The sequence below is a fragment of the Dasypus novemcinctus genome, chromosome 3, assembly GCF_030445035.2.
Source record: "Dasypus novemcinctus isolate mDasNov1 chromosome 3, mDasNov1.1.hap2, whole genome shotgun sequence".
Lineage (NCBI taxonomy): Eukaryota > Metazoa > Chordata > Mammalia > Cingulata > Dasypodidae > Dasypus > Dasypus novemcinctus.
This window is the reverse complement of record NC_080675.1, coordinates 15,609,866-15,622,414: the sequence shown is the minus strand read 5'-3', so window position 1 is coordinate 15,622,414 and position 12,549 is coordinate 15,609,866. Positions and strand designations below refer to the sequence as shown.

Genomic DNA, 12,549 nt, shown 5'->3' with positions numbered 1-12,549 from the left:
TTAGAGAACAAATACTTTTATAGCTAAAAAAAATTTTTTTTAATTAAAAAGTATCAAGTTAAAAAAATTCCACTAGCGAATTCCTAAAAAGATAGGCAGCATTCATCTTCAGACAATTCACCCACAAAATAAAATCCTATTTTGGAGGGTTAACTATTTTAATATATTATTTAAAACATTAAATATAAATTTCAAAATGGACATGGTACTTAATCTGTGCTCATTTTTCATAAGTTTCCTCAATTCCATGTTTTAGCCAAAACTGCAAGAATTTGAAATTTAATTTTGAACAAGAATAGAGCTTATGCATTAAGAGAACACTAGAAAGTATCCCCATAACTATTGTGGGTAAGGACATTTAACCTGGTACTTCTCTTAATATACCCTACCCAACACCAAAACAAAACGTCTATTTTAAAAATATCCATTACTGCAATGATATGAAAAGTTGATATTTATTGAAAATTTCTGAAATGTTTCATAAATATAAGCAAATATTTGATCAATGAACAGTGGAAATTTCAGCTGGGAAATAGAGTTTCCACCTGTTTGTTGAGTACATTAGAATCACAGAGATTCACATAACTATATTCAAACATAACTTCAGTTTAAGTTATTTTCAGATCACAATTACATAACATATGTTCAAAATCCCACTGGTTCCTTCTTAACACTCTGATAAGGGCTGGAACTGATATACTTCAATGGTTATTTCTTCAAGAGTTCTGCTTAAAGAAAACAAATCACGTAAAACTGAAATGAAAGCCAAATAATGCTGGTAAATCTTGATATGGGCTGCAGCTGTTGAATTGTTTAATCTGAAAGTTTATAAATACTGCTAAGGATTAGCACTGTGTAAACATTCAGCTATCAGTGTGAACCTTTCCATGGCTTTCTCTGGTGACCAAGCATCATTCTGACTCCCTTCTCCTTGTTACCAATGGGTAAATGTTAAGAAATGTCTAAGCAAATACAAAGAGAAATTATTTTTGGAATAATCTCTCATTTTTGATTACCATGATTTTCTCATATGAGTAGCTATAACAGAAGGTTGTTTCTTTTCAATTTCTCTGTAAAGCTTCAAGCAAACAACCAAAATATCAGCTGTATCCAGTACTTTTTCACCTTAAAAAGACTTAAGTAAACCCTAATTAAATTATTTAGGTTTGTAGATATATTTTCATACCTCTCTACTTGAACAGTTGTTTAAATAAAACCTTTTTCTTTTTATTGTTTCCTTTACCTAGGATTCTAAGATACAGGAGAAACCAAAAAGCTTTCCCATCAAATTACACATTATTCACATATTGCAAAAATACTGAAAATTAAATAAATTAAAAATCTAGTTATATATATGACTACATATATTAGAATTTTGAACTAAAAGCATTAAAAGAACACAGAAATTAGCTAAAATAAAGTTCTAGATTTTTTTAAAAAACAATAAAATCTAAAAGCAAATAAACTTACTTCTTTAAAGGCTGATAAATAGCTGCATTTGTCTCAAGTTCTAAATACTACAAACAAGGTGGTTTCTCTTAGAAGTTCATGTGACTAATGTCCACTATGTCATTTTTCAAAAATCTAAAAGTACTTCATATTGCACAGTGGCAGAGTATATATCACCTCTATTGGAGTACCATAAAATGTAGCAGTAGGAGCAAAGGAGATGTAAAAGAGATACATTCTGTAGTTTCTGGAAGTGGTGCTAGGAAAAGGAGAATTAAGCGCTTATTTGGAAAAACTGTAATGAGATATACAGAACACAGAAATTGGAAAGAAGAGGGTGTGCTGGAGCTAAAGCAGGGCATATTTCTGGCCGAAAATAGCACCATCTATCTATTGGCATGTATGTTACAAAATAATAAAAATGGAAGACCATGGGGAGCAGATGTAGCTCAAGTGGTTGAGTGCCTGCTTCCCATGTATGAGGTCCTAAATTCAATATCCAGTAACTCCTAAAAAGAAACAAACAAAAAACCAACTCTCACTGGGAAGTGGGGTAGCTCAGTGGTTGAGCACCTGCTTCCCATATATGAAGTACTGGGTTCAATCCCTGGTACTGACTTAAAAAAAAAAAAAGGAAGACCATGAAAGGAGAGCATTTGGTCTACTCAATAACAAAAATAGAGTCAAATTTTCTAAGATCATAGATGGTGTTTTTGGTTTCTCCAAAAAGCTGTTCTTTTTGGCAATAGCTTAAATAGCCAACTAAAGTAAAATTTTCCTACATACTAAGTTCTACTGAGCATCAAAAAAAGAATTTTAATAGAAAATATTTGCTACATAGTGTACAGTTATTAAAAAGTGTGGGGAATCTTGTAACATTGTGGATTATAAAACAAGTAACTGAAATTAGAAAAATAAAAACAAAGAAGTGATTACTATAAAATAATGAATTTTCTATTTAGGCTCATTTCATTCTGCTAAATAGGATGGGCAACATGTATGATAATCTTATTCCAACTCTAAATAAAACAAAGAGTAAAAGATTTGAGGGAGTAAAATAAAGCAATGTATATATTCTAGCTTTGTAATTATACTTCAAACTTTCTTTTCTGGTGTATTAATTTATTCTTGCCACAATATAGTTTCGTATTTCTGAAGGAAATGATTTACTTTCTTGGAGATAAATAGCTTACAAAGTAGCAATATGATGCCTTATGGGTAAATAATTGCAAAACTCAGGGTAAAAAATTGCAAAAAATGGGTAAATAATTGCCCAAATCCAAAAAAAATGTTGAAAAGGCACCATTCATTTTTACTTTGAGAGAAAATGTGTATCAAGGGATAAGTAATGGAGCCAAGATCTAATAAAAACTGCCTAACACTGAAATAGTTGTGGTAAAAAGTCTTCTAAATATCTAATAGTATCAACAGAGACTTGATATACTAGAGTTTTAATATCTAGGTAAAGTTTCAAAAAGCCAAAAAACATAACATAGCCATAATCTTTAGTGATATTCTTGTTGATTTTGTAATTTACTCAGTTGCCCCAGTAACACTACCCTTTATTTTATTATCTGTTTTGGCTCAGTTTTAAAACATTTCCCTCACTCTGGATATCTGATATAATTCATTATATTCTTCATCAAAATTAATTTTTCATCAAATCCATTATAAATTATAATTATGGTCTTCATAAGTGTCTTGGCAAAGACAGCGCTTTGTTTATTCTCATTCATAGCAAATTGAAATTATAAGTCTTCTAAAAGAATGTCAAATTCTTCACCAAATTTATATATGAAGTCTTCAAGATGGATTTAATTTGTGCCACTTGATAACAACCTTTTCTGGATTTGTAACTGTCTCTTTCCACTGGTTCACTGCTTCAGTGTTATTACTGTCCTCGCTTATCCAAATCTGAAAAAGAAGAGGACAATCGTTTAACCTGACACAATACAGGTCTACCTTGTTTTATTGAGCTTCATTTTACAGAACTTTGCTGATACTGTGTTTTTTACAAATTGAAGGTTTGTGGCAACCCTTCATTGAGCAAATGTATTGGCATGATTTTTCCAAATGCATGTGCTTATTTTCTGTCTGTGTCACATTTAGGTAATTCTTACAATATTTCAAACTTTTTCATTATTATATCCGCCATGGTGATCTGTGATCAGTGATCTCTGATGTTACAAGTTTCATTGTTTTGGGGCACCATGAACCACACGCATATAAGATGGCAAACTTAATCAATTAATGTTGTATATGTTCTGATTGCTCCATCAACCAGCCGTTCCCCTGGCTCTCTCCCTCGCCTTAGGTCTCCTTATTCCAAAACACAAAAAAATTGAAATTAGGCCAATTAATAATCCTATAAGCAACAGCCTTCAAGTGCTCAAATGAAAGGAAGAGTTACACATCTCACTTTAAACCAAAAGCTAGAAAGGATTAAGCTTAGTGAGAAAGTCATGTCAAAAGCTAAGACAGGCTGAAAGCTAGATGTCTTGTGCCAGTTAGCCAAGTTGTGAATGCAAAGGAAAAGTTCTTAAAGGAAATTAAAACTGCTACTCCAGTGAACACATGAATGATAATAAAGCAAACAGACTTATTGCTGATACAAGGAAAGTTTTAGTAGTCTAGACAGAAGATCAAACTACACACAACTTTCCCTTAAGCAAGTGCAGATGTAGAAACTACAGGGAGTTATCCAGAATATCTAACTAAGATAATTGATATAGATGGCTACACTAAAGAACAGATTTTAGGGAAGCGGAATTGGCCCAGTGGTTAGGGCATCCGTCTACCACATTGGAGGTCCGCAACAAAAAGAAACACAGATTCTCGTGCTGCTGACAACAGAAGCAGACAAAGAAGACAACACAGCAAACAGACACAGAGAACAGACAACTGGGGTGGAGGGGAGGCAAAGGGAGAGAAATAAATAAATAAATCTTTAAAAAAAGACAGATTTTCAATGTACACAAAACATCATTATTTTAGAAGTAGATGCCAATTAGGACTTTTACAATAAGAAAGGAGAAGTCAAAGCCTGGCTTCAAAGCTTCAAAGGACAGGCTGACTCTTATTAGGGACTGGTGATTTTAAGTTGAAGCTAATGCTCGCTTGCCATTCTGAAAATCCTAGGGCCCAGAAGAATTACACTAAATCTTTACTGCCTGTGCTCCATAAATAGAACAGCAAAGCCTAGATGACAACACATCTGTTTAAAATATGTTTTTTGCATATTTCAAGCCCACTGCTCAGAAAAAAAAGGTTCCTTTCAAAATACGACTGTTCACTGAAAATGGACTTGGTCGGCCAAGAGCTCTTAATAAGATGAATATTGTTTCATGCCTACTAAAACTACATCCATTCCATAGCCCATGGATCAAGGAATCATTGTGACTTTCAAGTCTTTTTACTTAAGAAATACATTTAAGGCTATAGCTTCCACAGATAGTGATTCTTATGATGGATCTGGGTGAATGAATTGAAAGACTTCTGGAAAGGATTCACCATTCTAGATGCCATTAAGAACATTTGTGATTCATGGGAGGAGGTCAACATAGCAACATTAACAGGAGCTTGGAAAAAAATTTATTCCAACCCTCATAAATGACTTTAAGGGGTTGAAGATTTCAGTGGAGGAAATATATGTAGATGAGGTGGAAATAGCAAGAGAACTAGAATTAGAAGTGGAGTCTTAAGATGTGACTGAACTGCTGCAATCTCACAATAAAATTTCTTCTTAGGGATGAGCAAAGAAAGTAGTTTGAGATGGAACCTACACTTGGTGAATATGCTGTGAACATTGTTAAAATGGATTTAGAATATTACATCAACTTAGTTGATTAAGCAGCAGCAGCAGGATTTGAGAAGACTGACTCCAATTTTGAAGTTCTACGGTGGGTAAAATGCTAGCAAACAGCATTGTATGCTACAGTGAAATCTTTTGTAAAGGAAGAGTGGTATACTTCATGATTGTCTTATTTTAAGAAATTGCCATAGTCATCCCAACTTTCAGCAACCACCACCCACATCAGTCAGTAGTCATAAACCTGGAGGCAAGACCCTCCAACAGGAAAAGATTGACTCACTTAAGGTTCAGATGACAGCTAGCAATTTTTAACAATGAAGTATTTTTTAAATTAAGGTATATACATTTTTTAGTTAGACAACATGCTATTGTATACTTAAAAGACTACAGTATAGAGCAAACAACTTTTATATGCACTGGGAAACAAAAAGTTTGTGTGACTCGCTTTATTGTGGTATTTGCTTTATTGTAGTAGTCTGGAACCAAACCTACAAAATCTCTGAGGTATGCCTGTAATGAAAACTGAGTTCACACAAGCAATACAGTTCCACCCATCTGCCCCATGGGATCTAAGTCCCCTCTCAACTGAAAGCAGAGTGGGCATCACCATCCCCAATTCTTCAAGATTAATGAATGAACAAACATAAGGGAGGAAAGCAATACGGACAAAAGTAGACTTATTTTTCTAGCAATGGAAGACTTGTGTCATTAATATAAAGACAGTGGCCCCCAGACGTTCTGAGGGTAGGGAGAAGGAAGAATAGGTACAACATGGGGGCATTTTTGACACACTGAAATTGTCCTACATGACATTGTAATGACAGATACAAGCCATTATACATTTTTTCAAAACCTATAAAATTGTACAGGGTCAAGTATAAACTATATGTAAACTACAGACTGTGGTTAATACAATGCTTTAACATGCATTCATCAATTGTAACAAATGTACCACACTAATTAAAGATGTTGTTAATGGGGGAAAGTGTGGGAGGGATGGGGGGCGGGGTATATGGGTATTCCCTATATATTTTTTATTTAATTGTCTTTTTGTTTTTAAGGATACAAAAAATATAAGAGGTTCCCATATACCCTATGCCACACCCCACTCCTCCCACATCAATATCCTCTTACATCATTGTGGCACATTCACTGCATTGGTGAATACGTTTTGGAGTACTGCCGCACTGCATGGATTATAGTTTACATTGTAGTTTACACTCTCCCCCAGTACATTCAGTGGGTTATGGCAGGATATATAATGTTCAGCATCTGTCCCTGCAATATCATTTAGGACAACTCCAAGTCCCTATATTTTTGATGTAACATTTATATAATCTAAAGCTTCTTCAAAACTATTTTTAAAAATTTTAAAAACTGAGTTCAAATAGTTAATTACTCTTACAGGTGAAGGCATATGGATGTTTGATTTATGTATGTTCGATTAAACATCTATTTACCCAAAAATTTGTTGGATTTCTCTATTTGAAACTTAAATGTTAAAGCACTTAAACTCAGTCATTCTGAAGACTATTTTACATGATCAGATTCAATTTAAAAATTGAATGTATGATACGGAAAAATCATTTCCCCCAAAATAGTTATTAGTAGTCTTTCTTATTCAATAAATCTAGAAGCGTAACTTAAAATTGAACGCAAAAACATACTTGTAAAGATTAACTAAACTGAGGCTAATCATGATTTAAATTAGATTGGTACAGAATGTACATTTTAAGCACCTTTTCCATTAAATAAAACTGCAACTTTAATTGAAATCTAATAAATAGCCATTGTTGTTCCATAGTAAATAATTTCATAACACCTATCACTTATGTAACTTTAGATAATATATGTGAAGAAACTTTGGAAAACTATAAAGTATTATACAAATGTAAGATATCAAAAATGGTTACATATCATGGAGGCAAGGTGGACAGGGAATTAGGAGATTTAAATTCCCCCTTCACCTCTATCACTAACCAATGCTGTTACCAGTAATTAATTTCTCTGAGCCTCAGTTTCTAATTCTTTTAAATAAAGAGATTGGAGGTTATTTGTTTCCAAAAAAATTCCACTTTCTTTCTTGCTTTAATGAAAGGTCCCTTCAAATAAAATCTTATAAGGAACCCCAATACATAAAACAGATTAAATGAGAATGTTTTGGTTGGTATAGGGATGGGAGAACTTGAGTCCACATTTGATCAACCTGTCATGGTGGTCCCTAAGGTTGCCAGAGAAACCATAGGGAACAGATGACCAAAAAGACCTGCCCAGAGTTATTTAACAGAATCTAAACCAAGTAATTGGTATCATCATAAAAGTTATCCTGAAAAAGATCTCAAGTAAATTTCCTATTCCATTGATACATGATAATTGAGGCTTAGTGATACAGAAAAACTGAATTAACAGCATAAGCCTCATGGCTTTTAAAAAAACATGCTATTATATACTTTCTTGAATGCAGAACAGCAAAACTATAAAATTTTAATAAATATTCTAGGTAAAATTTATGAACAAGTGAACCGAAAAGTTAGTTTTTGAATATGCACATATGTTTTAAGGATTTGAAGCAGACTGGTAATAACATCTTGTGAAGTGGAAGGTTTAAAGTAATAATACAGATTTTGGAATTTAAATGTAGTTCAAACCATTGTGATTAAAATAAAAGATAATGGAGAGCTACCACTTATCCACTCAGAGTAAAGAAAGAAAATATAAAAGAAAACAAGATTGAAATGACTAGCAAAAGACCAATCCTTGTTCTATGTAAATTACTAAACATTTTTAAGATTCACCCAGACAGCAGTACTATCTATCACATCCAATGTTAAAATTGATGTTTCCCAGGAATTCAAATGTAACTTGATCTAGTTAATAGCATACAGTGTCCATATTAAACATGAAACCTGGGCAGGATGACACAGAATAAGATAAGTTTGATAGCCAAAGACTTAAGAAATTTTATTTAAATATTTATATTCCCTTTTTCCACATGGAATTAGTCAGTGGTACTGAAAAAACTGAACTTTCTTAGGATCTTTAAAGTTGAAAAGCTCAGAAAAAGGTAAATTTTAATATAGAAGGCCTGATTGTTTAGAAATTCCAAATATTTGCATTTAAGTAAAAGATTTCACAAGATTTGATTTTGTGGTAACATTTAGTTCTTAATTTTCAATGTTGAAGAATTTTACTCAGTTCAACTTTGATGATATTCTGTATTCCATTTGTTAACAAACTGTTAAACTGTCCATAGAAAAAAGGAAGAATTTCGAGATAAAAACTTAATACTTCCTTTATCTAGCTGTCCTAGGCATAACCACAGCTGTGGGAACTGGGGTTGGCAGTTTATACCAAACCCAGCAGGCCTACCACAATCTCTCCTTAGAGTTAACCAACAGCACAGAAGAAACTAGCCATACCTTAGAAACCCTTAGACAACAAATAGACTCCCTTGCCACCACGTTGCTGCAAAACCACAGAGCCCTAAACAAGCTAACAGCAGCACAGGGAGGAACCTGCCTGTTCCTCAAGGAGGTATGCTGTTTCTATGTAAATCACTCTAAAACAGTCTTAGATAGCATTTGAAACCTACAAGATCAAGCCAATCAATTTTGGGAGAAAGTAGCCACTGGCCTTTCTCAGTCTCATGGTCCAGTATGTCATGGCTGCCCCTCCTTTAGGGGCCAGTTACTACCATCTTCTTTATCCTTTTAGTGGGACCATGTATCTTCAAAATTCTAAGTTTATTTTTTCCAAAATCAATGCCTTCCAAAACAAGGTATAAGTCACATGGGGATTTCATACAGTTCCAACCATGGTGCTGGACCTGCCTTCTCTGAACTTCAATAGCCAGAGAGTTTCACACCCCGTTAGGCAAGGACTACTGACCCTAATCAGCAGGAAGCAGCTACAGAAAAATAACCATTACCCTTCAGTTCCCTCTTAAGAATAAGGGTATAAATTCTCTGAGGGAGAGTTGAGGCAGGTTAGTATAGGAAACAAGGGAAGGTAGCTGGTCAGAGTAAAGCCATAACAGCAGGGACCCTGCTGGTCAAAAGATAGCCATAAGACTCGGTCCAGAAAACCCTAAGAGGCAGCTGCTGGAGAACAAAGCTGTAACTGTTACAGCTGAAAAGCCCACCAAGACTCTGGTCACAAGGTTCTATTTGAAACTCCTGGGCTCAAAAGAAGTCCCAATGAACCCCAAACAGAAAAAATCTCCCTATTAGTTCCCTGAAAGCTAACAGGTAGAAAGGCAACCAATCAGGACAGCAAAGAGTTGAAATCCCCACGAGGAAAGGACTTAAAAACACTTACCCCAGGCGGCAGAATTGGCCCAGTGGTTAGGGCATCCATCTACCACATGGGAGGTCCACGGTTCAAACCCCAGGCCTCCTGGACCCATGTGGAGCTGGCCCATGAGCAGTGCTGATGCACACAAGGAGTGCCCTGCCATGCAGGAGTGTCCCTGCATAGGGGAGCCCCACGCACAAGGAGTGTGCCCCATAAGGAGAGCCGCCCAGTGCAAAAGAAAGTGCAGCCTGCCCAGGAATGGTGCCGCATACACAGAGAACTGACACAACAAGATGACGCAACAAAAAAAGAAACACAGATTCCCGTGCCGCTGACAACAGAAGCGGACAAAGACGACGCAGAAATAGACACAGAGAACAGACAACCGGGGTGGGGTGGGAGGGGAGAGAAATAAATAAATAAATCTTTTAAAAAAACAAACAAACGAAAAAAAAACACCTACCCCAAGGCCCCATATTTCACAAATCACCCTGCAGCATGCCAACACCCATGTCTTGGGAGTGTACTCTCTTTTCTTTCGTTTCTCAATAAACTCTTTTTACTGAGTAGCCTCATTTAAAACAAAAAACAAAAAACATTAAAAAAAACCTCACTACTAACCTGGCCCACAAAGTGCTTTCTTCTTACAGAGCTTCGACTGTAAAGCTTAATGAGAAAAATAATTTCTTTTTCATTCTGTATAAGTGGAAAAATCATAGTCTCTCCCCATTTTACTCTTCCATTGGAGGCCTTCAGTAAGCGTGTCTTCTTCTTATAAATCAAATCTCCTGAGCTAAACATTGCTACCTTCACAAAAAAACCTAGAAAACAAGAAATTTTTGCATATAAAATTTTATTTTAAATGCCATATAAAAATATATATCTACATATTATATTTACTTTAAAAAATTTTTTAAACCACTTTTAAAGGTCTGATGAATTACTGCCAAAAGAGAAAACATTTCTTCTATAGTAAACATTATAACTTTTACCATATTTTACAAGTAAGTATAGTAACCTCAAATGAATTTAATCATCCACTGACCTGAATAACATTAAATACTGGAACTGTAGGCATAAATAACAATCAGACAGCAATGAAATACACATTGAAAAAGATTACACAAAACAGGGATGCAAACTCTAGACAACTGTAATATTTACCTCATAATTTTATATAGGTAAAATTCTGTGCTTGATTCTCCAGAAATGAAACATGCCCATTAGAGATAGTATATTCTTTAAATAAATTTGAAATGCAGTGCTTCCAGTAAGGGTGAAATAGCTTGTATTAGATTAACCCTTCCATAGGTAACAATTATAAATTCTAAGCAAAATAGATAAAACTGTTGAAGACATTAAAGGCAGACCAAAAGCAATCAGAAACTAAAGGGAAGTCAATTTGTAAAAGTAAAAACTACACTGGGTAAAACTGAGGTTTATATAGCTTTTCACTAAGCATGCTCCCCATTGTAACTGATACACAGTAACTATAGCTCAAGCAGAAAGTGCAGTCTGACAAACTTGAGGATTCAGAGGATGGAGCTGGGGTTACCGGAGCAACACCAAAATGAGGAAGGGGAAGCAGATGAAGCTCAAGCAGCTGAGCTCCTTCTTTCCACATGGGAGGTTCCGGGTTTGGTTCCCGGTGCCTCCTAAAAAAAAAAAAAAAAAACCAAAAACAAACACCATGCAAAACAAACAAACAACAAAAAAACAGGGGAGCTGATGTGGCTCAGTGGTTGAGTACTGGCTTCCCACATACAAGGTTCCAGATTCAATCCCTGACCCCCATTACCCCCCCCCAAAAAAAAAAAAAGGAAATCCCAGAAAGGAGTAAGTCACAAAGGATGAGACCTAACAATTTTATTGAAATATAGAGATCATTTTTAATCCCAATTAGCAGTTTTTTGATGAAGGCAGAGAGCTGTTAACGTAATAAACTGTACTTATAGATTTCTACTGTTGTCTTGTTTCCTAGAATTAACCCTATGTAGTCCTGGTGATTTGTTATTTTACTGCCAAGCTGGATAATATTAGCTTTTTTAACAAAGAAATTTTATTGATACATATTAATAAAGCATGAATCCATCCAAAGTGTGCAATGAATGGTCTTCGGTATAATCACATAGTTGTGATTCATCACTTCAACCATTTTTAGAGCATTTTCATTATTCCAATAATAATAATGATAATAATGAAAACCTCATCACCTCTCAATTGCTTTACGCTTCCCCTGCTGTACATAACTGCTATTCTGTTTTAATCTAATTTATTTGTATTTACATTTTGTAAAAACAATCTTATATATGTAATATCACCCATTTTTGTATTTTACATGAGGTTTCACCGTTACATAATTCCATGTTACATTTTTAGCCTTCAAGGAATATACATGTTCTTACAATTTCCCTTTCAATCACTGCCATACCCTTATAATATCACTGATAGTTACAAACACTATGGTGTGTTTTCACCATTTCATTTCTAAAGATTTACAAACAACCTTTTTACCAACTCTGCACAGATTTATCCTCAGCTTTCCATTCTCTACCCTCATTCTATTTTCTGGTGAACTGTATTATAACTATTAACTCCATGAATTTACACAATATATTTAGCTCATAATAGCACAATCGTACAGTATTTGTCCTTTTGTCTGGCTTGCTTCACTCATCATGTCCTTCAGGTTCATCCATAGAGTCACATGCTTCATGACTTCATTTCCTCTTACTGCTGCATAATAGTCCATCATGTGTATACACCACAATTTATTTATCCATTCATTGGTTGGTAGACACCTGGGTTGCTTCCAACTTTTGACAATCGTGAAATGATGCAGCTATGAATATCAGTGAGCAGATGTCTGTGTCACTGTTCAGGTCTTCTGGGAATATACCTAGTAGTGATATTGCTGGGTGTCACGGCAAGTCTATAGTCAACCTCCTTAGGAACTGGCACAAGTCCTCTACAGTGGCTGTACCATTCTACACTCA

The 12,549-nt window shown here is 34.8% G+C and overlaps 1 protein-coding gene across 2 annotated transcripts in view; it reads right to left on the bottom strand.

The window, feature by feature from the left end:
• Positions 1-436: 436 nt before the first annotated feature.
• Positions 437-12,549, bottom strand: part of TC2N (tandem C2 domains, nuclear) — a 58,534-nt gene continuing 46,421 nt past the window's right edge. For both annotated transcript variants that reach the window (XM_004475399.3, XM_004475400.5), the window contains exons 11-12: positions 10,175-10,374; positions 437-3,363 (exon numbers count right to left, since the gene is read on the bottom strand). In XM_004475399.3, coding sequence (XP_004475456.1) covers positions 3,253-3,363; positions 10,175-10,374 — 311 coding nt within the window. In that variant the 3' untranslated portion in view covers positions 437-3,252. The remainder of the gene's footprint in view (positions 3,364-10,174; positions 10,375-12,549) is intronic.